Consider the following 22,579-nt stretch of genomic DNA (forward strand, 5'->3'; position numbering starts at 1 on the left):
TTTTTTTTTCTTCAATCAATCTTTTAAAAGATTATCTTTTTTGAGTTAATTCAGGAGCAATACTCTGAATACTCCAGCTGTAATCAGCAACCATATGTGCGTTCCAGCTTTCTTTATATCGCTCTTCCATAGTGCGGACGCTCGCCCTGCTCTTCATTAAGATCGTCTTAACTTTCAGGAAAACTGTCCAGGTGGCTATGAGGAAAGTCCATCTTGATACTCATGTTTACACACAGTTTATATGCTTAGAGAAGTTGCGTAACGTACTGTTTCCTAAAAACTCTTACAACCCAAACAAACTTGTCCCATGCACATTTTTAGGCGCTTTTATGCGGCTAGTGCTTCGTCTACCACACCGAAGAGCCTGGTTTCACGCCCCGCGCAAAGAAACATCAACATTTTAGAAACAAGTTTTTTTCAATTAGAAGAAAGTTTGCCCCTCGGCAGTGATTTGGCAAGCACTCCGAGTGTATATCTGTCTTCACGGTGAAAATGCATCTACCTTGCAGATGCCGTTCGGAGTTGGCATAAAACATGTAGGCCCAGTCCCGCCCATTTGTAGGAAAAATTAAAAAGGAGCACGACACAAATTGCAGGGGAAGTTCGGCCTAATATATATTCGTAGGTTATCGCGCTTTACATTTGTTTATTTTAATCTATGGGCTATCGAAACTCCCGGCTTTCATCTTTTCAGAACTATCTTTAAGAAATTATTTACGTTATTTTTAATAAGACGGACCCAATTCGATTAGAAGAGGATGTAATATTGTACGGTAGCAGTCAGTAGGTTGTGATAAGTCCGTTTATTGTGATTTCAGCAGTTTGTTCCTGTTATGTTTACTACACAGAAATAACACTCGCTGTAATGGTTCGAATGTTCATGTCATATCACAGGAGTTTGGTACTTGAAATGAAGTCTTTCTTATTTGCCGATAAGCGTAATGACGCAGCACAACTTTACCATACGAAACTTGGAATCCAGGGTTTGTTATTACATATATCCGTATAAGGAACCGAATAAGTCTACAAAAGCTCGTTTCACTAGGTCTGACGGATTCAAACGAAATTTCTTGAACATAACACGCCACCAATAAAACAAAAGTTGTTTGAATTGTTTACACACATTCTCCTTAATGAACTCATTATAAACAAGTAACGAAGGCTAAGTTCGGGTGTAACCGAACATTACATATTCAGCTGAGAGCTTTGGAGACATAATTGTCTTTTTCATGGATACATACAAATGGTAATACTATAAAAGGGGAGCAACTTGCCTTTGCTATCTTTCTTCAGCTATCAATTCGTTTTATTTGAATAAATGAAAATATACCTATGTGTTAATGAGTATTTTAAACAGGAGTGGGCCTTAGTTCTATAGGTGGACGCCTTTTCGATATATCGCCATAAAGGTGGGGTGGCTCTAGAGTGTGTTTGTACGATATGGGTATTAAATTAAAGGTATTAATATGGGTTTTAAAAGGGAGTGGCCCTTTGTTGTATATGTGATGGCGTTTTCGATATATCGACCAAAATGTGGACCAGGGTGTTCCAGAACATCATCTGTCGGGTACCGCTAATTTATTTATATATGTAATACCACGAACAGTACTCCTGCCATGATTCCAAGAGCTTTTGATTTCGCCCTGCAGAACTTTTTCATTTTCTTCTACCTAATATGGTAGATGTCACACCCATTATACAAAGTTTTTTCTAAAGTTATATTTTGCGGCAAAAAACCAATCAAATCACCATGTTTCATCCCTTTTTTCCTATTTGGTATAGAGTCATGGCATTTTTTTCATTTTTCGAAATTTTCGATATCGAAAAAGTGGGCGTGGTCATAGTCGGATTTCGCCCATTTTTAACACCAAGATAAAATGAGTTCAGATAAGTACATGAACTAAGTTTAGTAAAGATATTTCGATTTTTGCTCAAGTTATCGTGTTAACGGCCGACCGGAAAGGCAGACGGTCGACTGTGTATAAAAACTCGGCATGGCTTCAACCGATTTCGCCCATTTTCACAGAAACAATTATCGTCATAAGCTTCTATGCTCTTACCAATCACAAGGATTGGTAAATTTTTGTTCGACTTATGGCATTAAAAGTATTCTAGTCAAATTAAATGAAAAAGGGCGGAGCCACCCCCATTTTGAAATTTTCTTTTATTTCTGTATTTTGTTGCACCATATCATTACTGGAGTTGAATGTTGACATAATTTACTTATATACTGTAAAGGTATTCCATTTTTTGCTAAAATTTAACTTAAACAATTTTTTTTAAGTGGTTTTTGGTGTTCGTCGTCCGATTTTGCTAATTTTTATTTAGAAAACATATAGTAATAGGAATAACGTTCCTGTCAAATTTCATCATGATATCTTCAACGACTGCCAAATTACAGCTTGTAAAACTTTTAAATTACCTTCTTCTAAAAGTGGTCGGTGCCACGCCCGTTGTCCATAATTTTACTAATTTTCTATTCTGCGTCATAAGGTCAACCCACCTACCAAGATTCATTGCCTTACCCGTCTTTGGTAATGAATTATCGCACTTTTTCTGTTTTTCGAAATTTTCGAATTCGAAGAAGTGGGCGTGGTTATAGTCCGATTTCGTTCGTTTTAAATAGCGATCTGAGATGAGTACCCAGGAACTTACATACCAAATTATATTGAGATACCTCACAATTTAATCAAGTTATCGTTTTTTCGGACGGACGGACGGACATGGCTAAATAAATTTCTTTTTTCGCCCAGATCAGTTTGATATATAGAAGTCCATATCTATCTCGATTAGTTGATGCCGTTACGGGGTACCGTTATGCGAACAAAATTAATATACTCTGTGAGCTCTGCTCAGCTGAGTATAAAAAAATTGTTTACATTGTTTACACACATTCTGGATGATGAACTCATATTAAATAACGCAACGGATTACAGCAGTTACTACACCTACTATGGTAATATGACAACAGAGAGTTATGTTTTTGTATGATTTCAAAAATTCGAGTTGCTAGAAGAAATTTGAGAGCAGATTTGAAATCAGCGACCCCAAATTAATTACCAACAAAAGAAAAACTCCATGCATTATACAAAAGTGTAAGCTATTTTGGCCACCAGTGTAATAAATACTTAAATCAAATGCGCGACTGTGACAGCTCAGAAAATTCTCATGTATATGAAATAGAAACAAAACAAAGGAAAATCAATGAAACTTAAGAGAAATTCGAAAATAAATAGAAATGACATTGCAACAAATCAGATATTGAACGCTAAACGCATAAGACTTACAAACACATTTACTAAAATTGCAACAGGATATTCTTATTGAGTTAAGAATACGAAAAATGATTTGACTTCTATGTACATAAGATAATAAATCCACTATTGTAGAATGTATAGCAAAATAATTGTCTGCACAAACGCTAGCAAATTCTGAAGTAATGTTAGGAGATAAACGTCTGCTTTGGCAGTCTAAGTGTAAGCACTTATTTCTTTTACAAACAAATATTTAAAGCTTATGGGTATTAAAATAAAACGTTATTATAGTAAAGAACTTGTGTAAATATTGTAACGAATTTTGGGAAATTTCTGCTAACGTTCGAATCGCTGAACTGTCGAATAAATAACTCCGATATTCAGTATTGCAAAATGGTCTTTATTTAGACTACTTTGGGAATAGTACTTCACAATTATACTTCACTACTAGCGGAGGGCGGCCTCCGTGGTGTGATGGTAACGTGCTCCGCCTATCACACCGTTTGCCCTGGGTTCAACTCCCGGGCAAAGCAACATCAAAATTTTAGAAATAAGATTTTTCAATTAGAAGAAAATTTTTCTAAGCGGGGTCGCCCCTCGGCAGTGTCTGGCAAGCGCTCCGATTGTATTTCTGCCATGAAAAGCTCTCAGTGAAAACTCATCTGCCTTGCAGATGCCGTTCGGAGTCGGCATAAAACATGTAGGTCCCGTCCGGCCAATTTGTAGGGAAAAATCAAGAGGAGCACGACGCAAATTGGAAGAGAAGCTCGGCCTTAGATCTCTTCGGAGGTTACGCTGCTTTTATACTCTCTGTTGCCTCGTTCGCATCTTTCTCCTAAGGTCTAGACTTTTCACGAACATGGAACAGTTGTATCGCAAACTTGGTTATTTAGCTATATGCTCTTACATGTATATGTGAGACAATCTCTTTGCTTTAAGCTGCTGGTTATGTGTGTGAAATATTCTTCGTCGCTTTCTATGGGAGTGTGGCTGCTTGTTTTAATGTGAACATGTACACAAGTATGGCTGCTTTCTGTTTATTTTTTTTTTTTGTGATTATTTACTAACAGCATAGTGATTATATTCGCCACAATATTAATTTGCTGCTATGGAATGCAGGGACTAAATTTCCTAGTTTTTAACACGCATATATTGGTACGCACCGGTACCCGTCTTTTCAGGTGGTATGGTTATATTTATGTATACTTGGTTGGTTTTGAGCTATAAAACGTGCTTATATTCGAAACTTCAATACAAGAATTCCATGGATAGAATTTGGATATGTTTTCTAATTGAATATACAGAGCAACCTCTCCTAATGGTCATCTCCATTAGGTGGACACATCTCTTAGCCAGAGAGTTTTTCATGCGCCATGTTTTAGGTTCCGTTAGACCAACACTCTCTTGGCCGGATGCGATCGATTATTTGCTATAAAATGTGATGAAGAACCTCTTTATCGCTACAGCATCAATACATCAATTAAAAATCTCTCTTTGACGGACGAGCTCCTCGTAAGCGGACGAAGTGAGAGAATGAAGATCAATTTATACGTTTGAAATACGTCGTATGTGTTGCGCACATATGTTTTTGACAAATGAAAAAAGGGAGCTCCCTGAGTAAAACCAATTTTGCGTTAGATATGTACTCAAGTTTAAGAAGTGTCGTAGTCTGTAATTACTTAGTTTCGCTTTTACATATGTTTATGAAAAGTAAACTTTCCAGTTTGTCTAATACTGTTTTCACACAGACGGCTTATTGAATAATAAAGGCAGTTTTCTACATTAAGACGCTTATTGAGCTCAATCTTCCCTACAAAATTCGAATCTATAATTATTTCATTAATAGCTAATCGAATGCATAATGAAGTCAAAAGCACAATGGAACTCTGTTGGGAGCGTTCAGTTTCTTAGTTTTTGGTGTGTTCTGTGCTTAAAAATGTAATTTGTCAAAGTAAATGTCATTGTCTGCATGGCGGAACGATACAAGGTGGTCGCATCGAACAGCTGATTATAACCTTTTTTATTTGATTTGATACATCAACTTCCGGCGCAGTACGATTTTGACATTTGTCCATCCAATTTACAAAAACAGAGTACATGGAATTCTTATTTATGTATGTAGATATATCACCATGCTGCCACCTTGTATCGTTCCGCCATGATTGTCTGTCATATAGCATTGTCATTTTATTCGCTTGACATTTCATCCTTCATACTAATCGAGCAGTTACTTCTGTGTGAAAGCAAAAAATTTACGATTTCATTCGAAGGTGAAATGAGATCATTAAGTTTCTGTGTGAAAACAGTATAAAGTTTGGTTAGATTGAAAGCATCGTTCATTAAGGAATTCCTATAAACTGAATTTGTCCATTGTTTGATGACAACACTCTAAAATCCCCTCAAGAACCGTGACCTATATTATAACATAGCTACGCCATCTTGGAAAATACTAGAACTTTGCTATCGCCACTCCACTAGCAGCTTCTAGACCTGAGAATTTGATTTGACGTAATTTTGATACCATGCATCCCTACGCTTGGTTTCACAACTTTCCTACTTGGTTGATCATGTGCCGCTTTTGCACGATTATACATAATTTTGCCAAGAAAACTCAAATTTTCACCTTTTCATAATAAAAAATGCCCATTCCTGTAACATTTTTTTGACTTTCTTGGTCTTTGATCAAATCACTTTATTTGTTTATAGTTTTTCTTAAGAAGTTTAATGAAGACAAACTAAAGATAGTTCTGAGTAAATAGGGAATTACTCTGTAAGAATAAAATCTCGAAGGACTCCGTCTGCGATTATTGTTCTTAAATTTTTTTTGGAATCTGTTTGTACTTAATGCCATGTTCAAACAGCGGGTTAATGAAATAATAAGTCGAGTTTTTTACATTAAAACCCTTATTGAACTCAATCTTCCACACAAGATACATATTTTTGATTATCTCAATGGGTTAATTGAATGCATAACGGAGTCAAAACTCTAGTTGTTTCGGGTTTTATTGTCAAAGTTTCAAATTACTCGTACATTAAAAATATTTATAATTTTTTAGTAGGTGTAGGAAGTGCGGGTTGGCGAAGAAAATGATCGCATATAAGAGTGACATAGCCATTAGATCTAGAAGCACCAAGCTTAGGTCCTAGAAACCTTCTAGCATTTTCCAAGAAGACGGAGTTAGTTATAACCAATGTCCTGGTTTCTGTTGGGGTTTTTCAATTTGGTCGTTGAAAAACTTTTGGTAACACAATCGACTCATTCAGTCTACGTGAGGTCCTCATGGACCAACCAGTTCAACCTAACTAACACTCTGGTAGATTTGCGAGTAGTTGTTTAGTTTGTAAAAAAAATTAATACTAGTTGTCCAACATAACTCATTCAGACCTGACTAGTTCTTTTGTATTAAGCATATCCCAGCTTCTGTAGGCGAATTCACTAACTTTTTACAATGCGACTTGTCAAAATGTCAGCTAACGATTTTTTCACTTGTGATAACGACTGTGCTATTCACTTTCCCTACAGTTTAGACATCGCTAATATGGTGACAGCTTTGTTTAATTAAAATGGATGCAAAGTAGCTTCATATCAAACGCTCGTAAAAATTTTTAAATTGTTTTCTATTATGTAGCAACAATGGCTGATCATAGATTAACGAATAGCGATAAAAACAAATTTATGAAAATCGAAATCGCTATATTAATCAACTGTCAATATTCTTATTCATTTGAAAGTCGATTCGTTATTTAGCGACATCAGCTATCGTTAAAAAAAGTTACATAATTATACCTCTGATAAAAGTTTTTTACTTCATTTATATTAGGTCGGTTGAATGCTTGTCCGCTTTGCATACAAATCTTGCAATCGATTTTTAGGTAACTTCTCATTGAGATACAAACGTGAAACTGTACACATGGGTTAGAACTCCGTGAAGATGCAACAAAAGAAAAAAATCCGTTAGGTGGCGCACGGATCGAAATAATTAGATAAGAATTTGAAAATTTTCAAACCAGCTTTGAAGTAACTTCTCGATGAGCTAGAGACTTGAAATTTCAAACTTAATTCAGAGGTCGATGACACGATACAAAAAGATTCGCTAGGGGGCGCGCGGGTTGAGATATTTAGAAAAATCGTACGAAGCGGAGGGAATTTTGGAATTGATTTTTATGTAAGTTCTCATTGAGCTACAAATGTAATACTTCACAGATAGGATAAGACGCCGAGAAAATTTAAGTAAAGGAGAAAAAAATTCCGTTAGTTGGCGTACGAATCGAAGTATTTAGATAAGAATTTGAAACTTTGGTGTTTTGAGATCGATTTGAAGGTAGTTCTCATTGAGCTACAAACATCATTAATACCTCAGAGACAGGTTAAGACACCGTGACAAAGGAACAAAAGGAGAAAAAATCCGCTAAGTGGCGCACGGATCGAAAAAATTAGATAATAATTTGGAAATTGGAAGAGGCTAAAAATTTAGAGCTTAATTCAGAGGTCGATGACAGCCGATGATACGATACAAAAAGTTAGCGCAATTGATTGACTAATAATATCTCCTTTCCTACCAAATTTCCAATCTAAGTAATGTGCGCTCCACTTTTATATTTTTACTTCTCATAAATATTTTTGCAATTTCTATGTCAAAATTTAAAAATCAAAGTTTAGCAAGAATATGTCTTTATATAAGGAGACATTTTTCGATGGTTTTTGTCCATTTATATAAAGGAAGTGCTTAACATTTTTTTATTTTATTTTAATTTGGTTTTCAATGTTTTCAGAAAAAAATTCAACAAATCTTATAATAGAGATTATTGAAAACACCCTCAAAAGCGTTTTCGAAAAAAACCAGAATTTCGGAAAACTGCGAAAACATCAAACTGTATATTAAAAGTTTTCACAATTTTTTGGGTATTCAGTTTTACCCCAATAAATTTTAGTCTCACAAAGTAAAAGTTATAGGTACGTCGCTCAAAACTGATTTTTTAACTTTTTTTTCAACGTGATTGTGATGGAACTTTCCCTTAAACAAAATCCTGAATTAAACACTAAAAGCATAGCTCTCTCGAATAAAAATCAGCCCATCCATTTGTGAAATATATAGGAATTCAATTTTAAAATGGTTTACACTACGCACGGCATTGCTACGAACGAATGTAAATTCAGTGTTGTAGTAGAAAGATACTTAATGGTGTGAGTCGTAAATCAACTACCCTTCATTTATTCGACTAACGAGTTTGTTTGTCGTGCGCAAAACGGAAAATGCCATACATTGAACGCATTTCACGACCTAAATATTTTTTTGTTTTTTGCTCTCTTGAAAAATTACGATTTTGTCGCACTGACATGTGCTCATTTTGTTATATTAGCGACAAGATTTAGCACTTTTACCCAAAAGTCGACGTTCAACTTCTTGAAACTTTTAACCCACATTGTTTTCTATTGATGCCTTATTTCCCGAAAATCGTATTGGACATCCTTTAAATTTTTTAACAAATCTCAACATTAAAATACCTACAATACTTAAGTGAGCTCATTAAGCACTCAGTAGCTTAATTCAAGCATAGCAGTTTTTAATGAGAGAAATGTTCATTCTTGCTTAATTCCCTAATTTCGTCGCTAAATATTGTCCTGGTAACCCAAATTTTTGCGAATTTCGTGCTACAATAACTCGAATCAGCAAGGCAAACATAATGAGTTTCCTATGTAAATGTGGATTTGTATGACGAAGCAAAGAACGAAAATGAAAGCGCTCCTTGTTACGCATATCTAATGAATGGTAATTCTAATATTAGTACAATTATATAGGTTGTGTGGTACAGTGGGTCTTTGTTCCTGAAAAATGTAGTATTGAAAAAAGTACTTAATTTCGCTTAACAAACCCATTGCAGCTTATACAGCACCGAACAAAAAAAGAGCAAATTTTGTTTAACTAAATTCTTCTATTTTTATTTTCATTGGTTTGAGTAAAAACTTCCATGAATTATTTGACTGAAACTATGCAAACCAATTCCAAATTTGAAAAAATCTAAAACTCGCAAAAGTTTTACGAAAACTTCGAACTGTTTATTTAGAGTTTTCTGAATTTTTTTGAGTGTGTAGTTTTGAAGCCCAATCACTTTTAATCTAACAAAGTAGAAGTTACAGGTCACTCAAAATATGTTGTGAACTTTTTTCCTGAATTGTGTTTTATATTTTTTTTTTCAATAAGAGAAAATCTGAAATATTCTTGGGGAAAGAAAAAATGCTCAAAAATCAATGCCAATTCTGAGAAACCCATAACTTGTAGTTCTATATCATCATTAATTGGCGCTTAACCCCCTAAACGGTTTTGAACGTTATCAAGTCACGCCCGCCACCCATGCTTCGCGATAGCTCATGCTAATTGGGAGCATGGAGGGAGTTCAAATCTTCCGCCACATGCCTCTACTAACTCAGTGGAGGTCTGCCCTTTCCCCTGCTTCCAAACTGCGCTATCGACTGAAATACTTGTTTGGCTTGAACGTCTTCGTCCATTCGCATAACATGGCTTAGCCAACGAAGCCTTTGGGTTTTTACTCGCTGCACTATATTCATAGATGCGTACATCTATCATAGCGGCCACCCGGCAGACCGAGGTTCCTGGGTTCACGCCCCGGGAAAAGCAACATCAAAATATTAGAAATAAGGTTTTTCAATTAGAAGAAAATTTTCCTAAGCGGGGTCGCCCCTCGGCAGTGTTTGGCAAGCACTCTGAGTGTATTTCTGCCATGAAAAGCTCTCATTGAAAACTCATCTGCCTCGGAGTCGGCATAAAACAAGTAGGTCCCGTCCAGCCAATTTGTAGGAAAAAATTAAAAAGGAGCACGACGCAAATTGGAAGAGAAGCTCGGCCTAAAATATCTTCGGAGGTTATCGCGCCTTACATTTATTTTATTTTACGTACATCTGTCATACAGCTTATCATTATAACGCCTTCGAAACTCGCCATTGGCATCACGGAGAGGACCATGCATATTCCGGGGAACTTTTTTTTCGAACGCTCCAAGAGCTATTTCATCTTCTTTCGACACAGTACATGATTCCGTGACATATACGTATATCAGGACAGGTATGGCGATGCCTTTTAGAGCATGGTTTTTATACTCAGCTGAGCAGAGCTCACAGAGCATGTTAATTTTGTTCGCATAACGGTACCCCCTAATGTCCGTCAATCCATAAACACGATAACTTGAGTAAATTTTGAGGTATCTTAATGAAATTTGGTACGTAGGTTCCTGGACGCACATCTTAGATCGCTATTTAAAATGAACGAAATCGGACTACAACCACGCCCACTTTTTCGTTATCGAAAATTTCGAAAAACCGAAAAAGTACGATACTTCATTACTAAAGGCAGATGAAGCGATGCAACTTGGTAGGTGGGTTGACCTAACGACGCAGAAGAGAAAATTAGTAAAAATTTTGGATAATGGGCGTGGCACCGCCCACCTTTAAAAGAAGGTAATTTAAAAGTTTTGCAAGCTGTAATTTGGCATCTGAGTATGTAATGTTCTGTTACACCCGAACCTTCCTTACTTGTTGTTCATAGATAGAGGAATTTACTTTTCAGTTGCCTACTCATACAAAGTAGCCATTAAGGCAAAATTTATTCTCCGTTTGATTTCTAAACTGAAATTGTTTTTGCGATTAGGGCTGGCTCCCAAATAGACGAAATCTTTCACATTCTAGAATTAATATTCGTCGTGAGGTTGTTGCCAAAGCTCGAATGCGCAGATGACCCACTTTTTCGCCTCTTTATCTAATCCAGAGAAGGCCGGGACATTCAGAAAACTCGTTGACTTGGAACATAATTTTAAACACACCTAAAGATGAAAAAATATGAAAAAAAAATTCGCTCATCAATTGATCTTGTGATCCATTTAATTTGATGTAGATAAGATATGAGCTAGAGATAAAATGTGAATTTCAGTACTCAAAACTTCAACTGTCCCACTGTACATGCAGTTGTTGTACATACATAATAGGGATGTAAGGGAAGCAAGTCGGAATCGAAATTTACAAAATTTGCTTTCAAGTAATCGCAATCAGAATAAGAACAGGCGTAAGAAGTGGAGTAGAGTTAATTGAAGAGAACAGCGATTAAAATATGTAGTAAAGGTAAAAAATAAATGAAATACGAATCGTTGGCGCGAAAACGTTGTAAAAGCCATTTTCTGAACCACCGAACTTCTTGCAAATTTTTGCTAGTATTTCTCTCTTTCAGTGCTCAAATATCACTATATTTTCTGAAGATATAGCTGATACTACGCAAGCAAGGTTGTATCACTTTTCTAGTGTTCAAACGGAAAATGCCTGCTTATAATAAGCACCCTAATAGATCGGACTTCAGTACTAATATATTTGGACATCTTGTATCTGATTGGCCGACAATACGGAGAAGACGTATGCCTTTTTTCACTAGAAGGTATAAAGCTCCGAATTGGTAAAACTATGGTAGACAGACTGTGTAAGTTCATTTGAAGGAGAGAGGGGAGAAACAGCACTGTGTACACGTAGGAGAGTGTTGTGGTTTACGTAAGGCATGCCGCCCTCTCTCTCCCATTGGATACATGGAGCGATTGAAAAGCTTTCCTTTATCATGGAGTCCTTGTTTGGAGGAAATCGGCGAAGAACATATCGTCAGCAAATGCAACGAGATTTAATGCCTTGAACTCTTTGACTGATCGATTTCCGTTAAACATCCACTTCCAAACAGTCAGAATCGAAATCGGAGTATAAATTAGTTGAAATTTCGGACGTGGCAGAATCTCAGTCGAAGCTTTGTTACATTCCTAATACATAATACATTATCCAAAGAAAAATTTCTTTCAACAACTTTATTTGCTTTGCGGCACAAAAGTAAAATCGTTGCTTGTAATTCGAAATACTTAAGACTTGTTTAAGTGTTGAACTTATCCAGCAACGTAAGTCCTTTTGCATTCTGATATTGCTAAAAATCGCAAGCTCGCTCATTTACCAGCAAATAGGATGAGTATCTACATAGTAAAAGTAGCTATAGCTACTATCTCGTTTTACATTGGCCTTTTTAGTACTTAAATCTTTGTACTTGCTTTCTCCTTCCCATTGCACTTCATTACTTGATGTTTCCTTTGTGCAGTTTTAAAAAGTCGTTCTTCTGCGCTGATGAGTTTAATTAATGAACTTCAATCATTACAATTTTCATACTTTAAAAGCAGTTTTGATATTTTTTTACATTTTTTTGTTTCTATTGACTTTCGTTTAAAGTTTGATCCGCATATGTTTTCTTGTAACTTTGATTTTATTAAAAAAAAAAAAAAATATTTGTAACTCCTTTGTTAAGTCATCATTTTACAACAATAACTTTAGTCTTTAAAAGAGTTTATAAAGTTTCAGAATGCAGCTCACCTAATAATTAAATAAATGAAGGGCGCATCCCTCGAAGTTTGCTTCGTAGACGTTCCAATCAGATTGGGCGAGATTAGAAGAAGGCGAGAGGTGCACATGATCGACCAAGCGAGAAAGGAGTCAACTCAAGGGCAGGGCTGTAAATTGTCGAAGATCATGTGTAGGTCTTACAATCTTGGATTAACAAAGTTATTTCTGTCATTAAAAAGAGAGGACTGTAGACTCATGATGGGTATTATGACTGGACACTGCCTTCTTGTGTCACATGCTTTCAAATAGGGCCTTTTTAGTGAAAGTAGACGTAGGAGGTGCGGGTTGGAGGAGGAAAATTTTGTGCTCGTGCCCTACGCTCGCAAGGCTAAGACTATAGGTAAAGACACAGCTAGGGCTATAATACAGGGCTAATCTACAAGCAGCAAGTACCATAGGTCCCAGAAAGCTTTTAGTTTTTGCCAAAAGAGGACGAAGTTAGAGTATAACATAGGCCCTAGTTTCTGATATGGTTTATCAATTTGTTCGTTGAGCAAACTACTGGTATCACTATGGACTCATTCAGTCTATGTGTGGTCCTCACACGGACCAACCAGTTCAACCTAACCTAACTTAACGTCAGAATGCACCTAATCTAATTAATATATGTTTACTTATTTTTTAATACTTACAAATTTTTGGTACTTTTTTCGCTTTTCTTGCTTTCTGTTTAGATTTCTTTCTTTAATTATTATTGTTGAGCTTGTTTATTCTTTTACTTATAATTTCTTGTTTTTCTTTTCTTTTTAGCTCAAGAAACTGCAATAAATGATAAAACACAAGGTAACACAAAAACACAACATATTTACAAATATACTTATGCAAATTTATATTTACCTAATACACAAATACACTTACAACATTCCCTTCTAACTTAACCAAAATTCATAACAAAAATTAAATTTTTCCAAAAAAACAGTTCGTGTGTGTATGTTCGCTGTCAAACAGTTATTCAAACATGCGTTCCGCCAAAGCATTCCAACACATCAAAATTTTAATAAAATGTAATGGTGAAAAAGGTCAGCTATTGAAAGCTTACCTACCTCCTGTAAAGTTTTTTTCGGGATATGGACCATAAAATCATATTTAGAATGCGTCTGCATACAATTTATAGCATCCTAGCTAGATTATAAGGTAGTTAGAATACAATTAATTTCTCATTGGGTATTTAAAGCAATTTTCAAGCCCATACTTTACTATGGAGTCCTCCTTTGGTGGGCAGACACAAAAAAATTAATCTATCTAAAAAAATTAGAGGGAATAAGCAGACTAAGCAGTAATTAGCATAACAGGAGCCCAGAAAAAAACCGACCTGTAGACCTAGTGGCGCAGAAAAAAATGTTAACAACTGCAACGGGACTCAGTGTCTGTGACAGCTTTAGTGCAGGCTACATAGCCGAACAGACTACCTAATTCTGTATCTGCGCTTCGAAGGGGTTCTTAGAGCCACAATGGAGGGGGAAGGTCTGCAGTATACTGTGCTGGTCCGGAAATAAACAGATCCTTTAAGCTGCCAGATCACTGTAGTGTTTTTCAGGTGTAAGTAGTAGCTGTTGCAAAAGCGATATAAACACTGGAAGAAAAAAGAATATACCGCAGCCGCGTCAACTTATATATTGATGAACAAGCAAATAAGGCAATAATCTTGCAAAGCTCAGCATCTCAAGGTGTGTTAGGGTGGTATCAATCTGTGGGGGATTGGGAGAAATATATAAAAATCTATATTGCGCCCAAGGGCATATGGGCATAGATGGGAATGAAAAAGTTGTTGAGCAGTATAAAACTGCGCCTCTTTCGAAGCTTGCTCCGTAGACTGGACCTTCTGGGGTCACATGCATTTAAATAAGGCCTAATAGCGGATGTTGGAAGTGCGGGTTGGAGATGGTAACGATTGAGTACGTTTTGTGCTCGTGCCATGCGCTTGCCAGTCTAAGACTCTAGATTACATACTCAGCTGAGAGCTATGGCGACAAAATAAGGGAAAATTACCAGCGGGTAAGGGGATCAGAATATACCCGCGGTAGGTATGCTTGTCGTAAGAGGCGACTAAAATACCAGATTCAAGGGGCTGTGTAGCGCAACCTTTCAGGTTGCCAGCGAAATATATAGCTTCTCCAAACCCAATTATCAACCTCACCTATCCGCGGCGAATCCTGTTTCACTAATAGACGAAGCTCTGTCGACCCCAAGCTCCTCATGGAACTTGGGGGTAGGGAGGGAGGGAATGGCCTGAAGGTTTAATATGGCCACATAAATCGTTCCCGAGATGGTCGGGCGAGCACCTTAATGGTGCTATGGTACCGGAGCGTACTGGATTTGTATCCGGCAAAGGACCATCACATCGATAACACTCCCCAAAGCCTTCGGGGAGCAACCTTATCGCTACAACAACAACAACAGCCATGTAGGAAAATGAACCTAGGGTAACCCTGGAATGTGTTTGTGTGACATGCGTATCAAATGGCAGGTATCAAAGAGTATTTTAAGAGGGAGTGGGCCATAGTTCTATAGGTGGACACCTTTTCGAGATATCGCCTTAAAGGTGGACCAGGGCTGACTCTAGAATTTGTTGGTATGATATTGGTATCAAATGAAAGGTGTTAATGATTATTTTAAAAGGGAGTGGGGCTTAGTTCTATAGGTGGACGCCTTTTCGAGATATCGCCATAAAGGTGGACCAGGGGTGACTCTGGAATTTGTTTGTACGATATGGATATCAAATGAAAGGTGTTAATGAGTATTTTAAAAGGGAGTGGGCCTTAGTTCTATAGGTGGACGCCTTTTCAAGATATCGCCATAAAGGTGGACCATGGGTGACTCTATAATGTGTTTGTACAATATGGGTGTCAAATTAAAGGTATTAATAAGAATTTTCAAAGGGAGTTTTGGTAGTTGTATATGTGAAGGCGTTTTCGAGATATCGACCAAAATTTGGACCAGGGTGACCCAGAACATCATCTGTCGGGTACCGCTAATTTATTTATCAAGGGCTTTTGATTTCGCCCTGCAGAACTTTTTCATTTTCTTCTACTTAATATGGTAGGTGTCACACCTATTTTACAAAGTTTTTTTTCTAAAGTTATATTTTGCTTCAATAAACCAATCCAACCATGTTTCAATCCTTTTTTCGTATTTGGTATAGAATTATGGCACTTTTTTTATTTTTCGTAATTTTCGATATCGAAAAAGTGGGCGTGGTCATAGTCAGATTTCGGCCATTTTTTATACCAATAGATGGGGTGCTGGTCTGGTGGAAAGCACTGGACACGGCGAACACCTCCAAAATGCTAGTGTCAGTGCAACGGACGGCGCTTATCGGTATCAGTGGCGCTATGAGGACAACACCTACCTTGGCACTGAATGTCATGCTGAATATACATCCAGTAGATATTGCGGGAAAGGCAGCCGCGGCCCGGTCGTTGGTCAGGCTTCGTGATATGGGTTATATGCTTTCTGATTTCGGACACTCTAGCCTTCTTACTAGTTTCGACTTTATCCCGGACAGGACGGACTATTGCATGCCGGTGGCCGCTCCCTATACAACCTTCACCCCAGTCATTCCCCCGAGGGAGGAGTGGAGAAGAGGAATTATCTGGGGCATGGGACCGGTTAACTTGTTCACGGATGGGTCGAAGTTGGACGGAAAGTTTGGCGGGGGGGTCTTTTGTCAAGAGCTAAATGTAAGCCGCAAGTTTAAGTTGGCTGATCACTGCAGTGTATTCCAAGCGGAAGTTGCTGCGATTAAGGATGCGGTGGATGAAATGCTATCCAGCGCTACTACGGTTAGGGAATTTAACATCTACTCTGATAGCCAAGCGGCTATAAAGGCCTTGAGCTCAACTACAGTGCGATCGAGGGTGGTCTGGGAGTGCCTGACCCAGGCATACTTAACGAACGAAACGATATAATTTCGTTACGATAATCAACGCTAATAAACGAAACGAAGTCACTTCCGGTATTCCGGTAACTGTCAAGCGGATCTCTTAGCCCGAATCGGTACAACTGAACCGGATGAAGATGGCTGTAGGGATTTCGGGATTCCGCTAGCCACCTGTGGATTGCTCTTCCATAGCTGGGCCTCGAGTCAGCTCAGCGAACGTTGGGCGGACACTACGTCTTGTAGGATATCAAGATCTTTCTGGCCGAAAGTGGATGGCAGGAGGTCTGCTGAAATAATTGGGTTCACTAAGGCTCACCTATCAATGGTCATTGGGGTTTTGACAGGGCACTGTCCCATGGGTATCCATGCGGTACGTCTCAATATATTGGAAACTCCATCCTGCTGCAGTTGTATGGAGGATGATGAGGTAGAATCACCAAATCACTTTATGCTTGACTGCCCAGCTTTTGCCAGAACTAGGCGAAAGTATTTCGGTCGTGACTCACTTGGATCTCCCGAGGAGCTATCCAAGGTTGAGATCGGGATCATTCGGAACTTTATCGTTGCTACCCAACGATTCTCTAAGTAGTTATATCTACGTCACCGTTAGTTTAGTTTATTATATGTGGTATCACAACGGACCGTCATGTTGTCCAAGTGAGCTTCCTCTATCAGGGAAGCTACGACCCAATCTAACCTAACCTATACCAATAGAAAGTGAGTCCAGATAATTATGTGAACTGAGTTTAGTAAAGATATATCGATTTTTGCTCAAGTTATCATGTTAATGGTCGAGCGGAAGGACAGACGGTCGACTGTGTATAAAAACTGGGCGTGGCTTCAACCGATTTCGCCCTTTTTCACAGAAAACAGTTATCGTCCTAGAATCTAAGCCGCTACCAAATTTCACAAGGATTGGTAAATTTTTGTTCGACTTGTGGCATTAAATGTATCCTAGACAAATCAAATGAAAAAGGGCGGAGCCACGCCCATTTTGAAATTTTCTTTTATTTTTGTATTTTGTTGCACCATATCATTACTGGAGTTGAATGTTGACATAATTTACTTATATACTGTAAAGATATTAAAGTTTTTGTAAAAATTTCACTTTAAAAAATAAATTTTTTTAAAAGTGGGCTTGTTCGCTCTCCGATTTTGCTAATTTTTATTAAGCATACATATAGGAATAGGAGTAACGTTCCTGCCAAATTTCGTCATGATATCTTCAACGACTGCCATATTACAGCTTGCAAAACTTCTAAATTACCTTCTTTTAAAAGTGGGCGGTGCCACGCCCATTTTCCAAAATTTTACTTATTTTCTATTCTGCGTCATAAGTTCAACCAACCTACCAAGTTTCATCGCTTTATCCCTCTTTGGTAATGAATTATCGCAATTTTTCGATTTTTCGAAATTTTCGATATCGAAAAAGTGGGCGTGGTTATAGTTCGATATCGTTCATTATAAATAGCGATCTGAGATGAGCGCCCAGGAACCTACATACCAAATTTCGTCTAGATATCTCAAAATTTACTCAAGTTATCGTGTTAACGGACAGACGGACGGACGGACATGGCTTAATCAAATTTTTTTTCGATACTGATGATTTTGATATATGGAAGTCTATATCTATCTCGATTCCTTTATACCTGTACAACCAACCGTTATCCAATCAAAGTTAATATACTCTGTGAGCTCTGCTCAACTGAGTATAAAAAAAAGTTTACGAGGACCTTTACTACAAAAGTATACCAAAGCATTAGGCAATTGTAATATCTAGAGCAAGTAATAATAATAAAATCACATATGCGTACACAAACAAAAATGAAACCGAAGTGTTGCAAAAACTCATAAAATCACACATTTTCTTTATTATTATTATTTTTATTTTTGTTTTTCCATGCATGCATAATAAGTTAAACAAAAGAAGGACGTACAAACATATTTACCTAAGTACTTAAGTAGCATATGTGATTCTATATACAATTGCTACCTGTTTTTTTTTTTTTTTTTGCATTTCTCTAGCAAATATTATTTATTTTAATATTTGTTTGGTTGGAGAATGATAGTTAGTTGAAATATTTTTCCATTTATAAGTGATATTTAGAATATCTCATATTTGTTTTTTTATACCTTCATAAAGCAGCGAGGCTTGAAACAAATTTTTATGATATTAAAATTCGCATAGCAACAATCAATATGAGCGCAACAAATATAAATAAAACAAAAATTTCTTATTTCGTCTGTTGACTGAAATTGCATATTTGCAGCCTCCCTAATCTTCTATGTACACTTCTTAGATATATTATTCAATACATTACATTTTTGGAATCACTGTAAAACAGCGTAGGGCGAAGGCGCAATACATCCTTATCAGCATAGCAATTGGGGCTTGATTGAAGAGACAAATGTCAACACAAGACAGAGCTCCAAACTTGGAATGCGTACAATGACCACCGAAACGGGGACTACCACCGGGTTGGGGGCCTAGAATATACCCGCGGCTAATATTCTTGTCGTAAGAGGCTACTAAAATACCCAACTGATTCGAGGGGTTTGTGTAGCGCAACCCTTTCAAGGGGATGCGAGCGCAATATATAGCTTTGCAACCGAAGCTCTTGCGACCTCTAACTTCTCATAGAACTAGCAGGTGGGGGCGTTATGGCCTGGAGGGTTCATGAGGTGAGCGGTTGTATACTTTAATGATGCTTCGTACCGGAACTTACCGAATCTATATGCAGCAAAGGTCCATTGACATCGATAACACTCTCCAAAATCTTCGGAGAGTTTCTTTATCGCTACAACAAAAACCATCGAAAAGAGCGTGGAACAAACTGCAATATCGCGTTCGTTACAAACAACACTGTGTGGTATAATCACTCAAACCGGATAACGGTCTCAGGGGAAGGCCTTATATTGTTAGAGTATAGCTGTCTTATCATGCAATCACAACCTCTAAATCAGAGTTTGTCAGCTAGTGAAATAATTACCCGCTCTCACTTCACTCATATTCGTTTTGCAGTCACTGGACAAGCGTCGTAGAAACATCGGAGTCGGCTCTTGTTTATTTGTGTTGAGAGTTAACAAAATATGCGTGCATATATCTTGCCTCATTGCTTGTTAACCAACGACTAAACCGCCGTCATTACGATGGTAATACGATGGTAATAATAGTGATCACTGCTTTAAATCATAAATATTTATACACTTGCTGTTCGAGAGGTTAAGTTAGGTTGAACTGGCCGGTCCATGTGGACCTCACATAGACTGATTGAGTCCGTAGTGTTACCTGAAGTTTGTTTTAACGAACAAACTGAAAAACCCTGTCAAAAACCAGGACCTATGTTATAAAATAACTCCGTCCTCTTGGCAAATACTAGAAGCTACCTAGGACTTAAGCTGTTCGAGAGATTTTCTATCTTATATAAGTATCAGGATCAGCATCTTCGCTGGATGCTTCATTGCTACCTCCATACTGGATAGTGTTCCCTTCATAATGTTAGCACTCTCTAGATATTAGTTGCTACGTCACTGTTTTCTATGACAATTTACTCCAATATTGAAACCCTCCGCCTTGCGCCACATGTGTTGGTAAATTCGGGCGCTATTATTTCGGTTAGTAACTCAAGCTCTTCTTTTCTTTTGAAAATACGCTTTGATTCTCTCGTCAACTTTCAGCAGCATTTACTTACTCTTCTCAGAGCTCTCAGAGAGCTGCGGCGGATAGTGATCCGACTCGATGTATTGACCTCGAATATTGTGAGCATTTAAGACACTTTAGACATGCCGTCCGTCTATCACAACATGTGTGTGTGTTTTTCGATCGCTAGAAATGTAGCTTGACCGTTCTTTTTATGTTGAAGCTGGGTATTGACATGTGAAGGGCACAGGCGAAGACGATCAGCCTAAATCCATTAATGGATATCCAGAAATGCAGTGTGATTTACTCGCACATAATTTCGCTCTCCCCCGAATATTTTTCCCTTTTCTAGCTCAATGGAAAGTCCAGTGGTCCATGCTCCGTATAGATTTTTTAAAGTTTTCTTAAGTCCTCGATCTCTGGCCCATCTAGAAGAATTTTTAACGTATAAACATCTTTTCTGACGGTTTTTGGGGAATCTAGAATGTAAGTGTTAGTGTAGGCGTAATGTTTGAAAGTGAAACGCTGCATAGGCGTGTTACCGATTTGTCATCGGATAGTTATGAATGTGTAATGGGCGTTTAAAACATTTATTTTCGACGAGTTATCAGATTGTTATCCATTTGTTATCGGTATGTTATTGACTTGCTATCTACGAGTTTCCGAATTTTTATAAACTTCAACTATCGTTTTAGATGAGTTGAAGGGTTTCTTATCGATGAAAGTTTCTACTTTTTATCCATCGAAGTGTTATCGAAAAAATATCGACTTGTAATAGAAAATCAATTTGCTATCGAAGTGTTAGCTGTCGAATTATCGGACTGTTATCGGTGATGTATAGACGGGCTATCGATCTGTTTTTTATCGACGCGTTATCTATCTTTATGGATCAGATATCGATTTGTTTTATATCGATTTTTAATACGAAGTCTGCTTACTTAAACCGGCTTTCAATGGACATGCACATATTATCTACGTCGGCACAAACAGCACAGGGACTTACGGATACTAGGGCGTAACATTATCCATAATTTACCTCCGCCGAGAACGCTTAATTCCAAAACAGTTTATTATACCCACGAAATGCAGTTTGAGAGTGGTGTTAACACTATCATTGAAAGAGGGGCACGGTTTCTGCTAATAACGGCAATATAATATACACCAAGGGCTCCAATATGGACACAGGTGTGGGGTCTGGTATATTCTCGTATTCTCTAGAGGTTTCCACGTCATTAAAACTGACGTCATACTGTACTCTGCTTCAAGCGGAAGTCCTCCCGATTTGACATGGCATGCAAACAATTCGAGATCTGGAACGTAACTGGCAATGTTATTTTGTTTTCTAGCAGCCAAGCAGCAATAAGGCCGCTAGGTGCACCATACATAAGCTCAAAACTTGTAAGGGCAAACAAGCAATTTATAGCTGCGTTAACCGATGCTGTGGAAATATTCATTATCTGTATATCGGTAGATAGGGGAACCGAAGGAAATGAAATGGCTGATGAGCTGGCACGTAGAAAGGAGGTGAGGAGAATTATAAGCGTCAAACTAATAATGCTTCTGAAGGTAGCCAAGGGGGGAATTCGAAACTTTTACGTGAACAAAGCCCAGCAAAGGTGGAACAGCACCATGGGCTGTGCAATTTCAAGAGCTTCATGGACGTAGCTACAATGAAATGAGGGCAGAAACTGGTGGGCTGGGACCCACTAGGCCGAATAACAATTGCTTGCTGGAACTGTGCTATTCTTCAGCTGTTCAGCCACTTTTTATACAACAGAGATCTCAGTTTGGAAGATGAGTCCGAAAGGCAATATGACAGCTTGATTTGCAGCACGCGGTTGAGTCAAGTACACTTCCTATGAAGTTACACAGGCAAAGACTTTGTTGCAGACATACATATGTGCAACTAGCTGGTGAAACTTACAAACATAAATTTAGAGAGCACATAATCTATGGTTCGAACAATAACCCTTTTCTAAAATTTATTTGTCTATCCTTGATCAGTTGGAGTATTATTCAATTGTGCACTCTTCCTATTATTGTGTTTGTATTGTTTGAACGATGTACACTAAGCTAAGTCATTGTGCCGTTGGCCAGTACTTGCCATTTCATGCTGCAATAAAGTTGCTTCAAAAACTGACTTGCATGTACATACCTACAACAACATGAGGTTGTGCTCCTTTGTTGTACTTACATAACGAAGTTGTTGCAAATTCACAGAGCCTGTTGGCCAAAATGTTTACAATTGCATACAACTACCGATTTATGTTGTTGCTTGCTGTCGTACAGGGATAAAAACATAGTCAGGCATAAACTTCACACACACACCCCCACATGCTCATCTACTTAAATTACATTTACATTTATATGTCTGC

The 22,579-nt window shown here is 37.7% G+C and overlaps 1 protein-coding gene across 16 annotated transcripts in view; it reads left to right on the forward strand.

Annotated features, from left to right (window-relative positions):
* Positions 1 to 22,579, forward strand: part of Eip63E (cyclin dependent kinase Eip63E) — a 733,437-nt gene that overhangs the window by 568,413 nt on the left and 142,445 nt on the right. For 15 of the 16 annotated variants that reach the window (XM_067787451.1, XM_067787449.1, XM_067787458.1 and 12 more), the window contains one exon: positions 13,435 to 13,467. The exons of the other annotated variant lie outside the window; for it this stretch is intronic. In XM_067787451.1, coding sequence (XP_067643552.1) covers positions 13,435 to 13,467 — 33 coding nt within the window. The remainder of the gene's footprint in view (positions 1 to 13,434; positions 13,468 to 22,579) is intronic. 16 annotated transcript variants of the gene reach the window in all.

Source organism: Eurosta solidaginis, chromosome 5 (assembly GCF_040869045.1).
Source record: "Eurosta solidaginis isolate ZX-2024a chromosome 5, ASM4086904v1, whole genome shotgun sequence".
In the NCBI taxonomy this organism is placed as follows: Eukaryota; Metazoa; Arthropoda; class Insecta; order Diptera; family Tephritidae; genus Eurosta; species Eurosta solidaginis.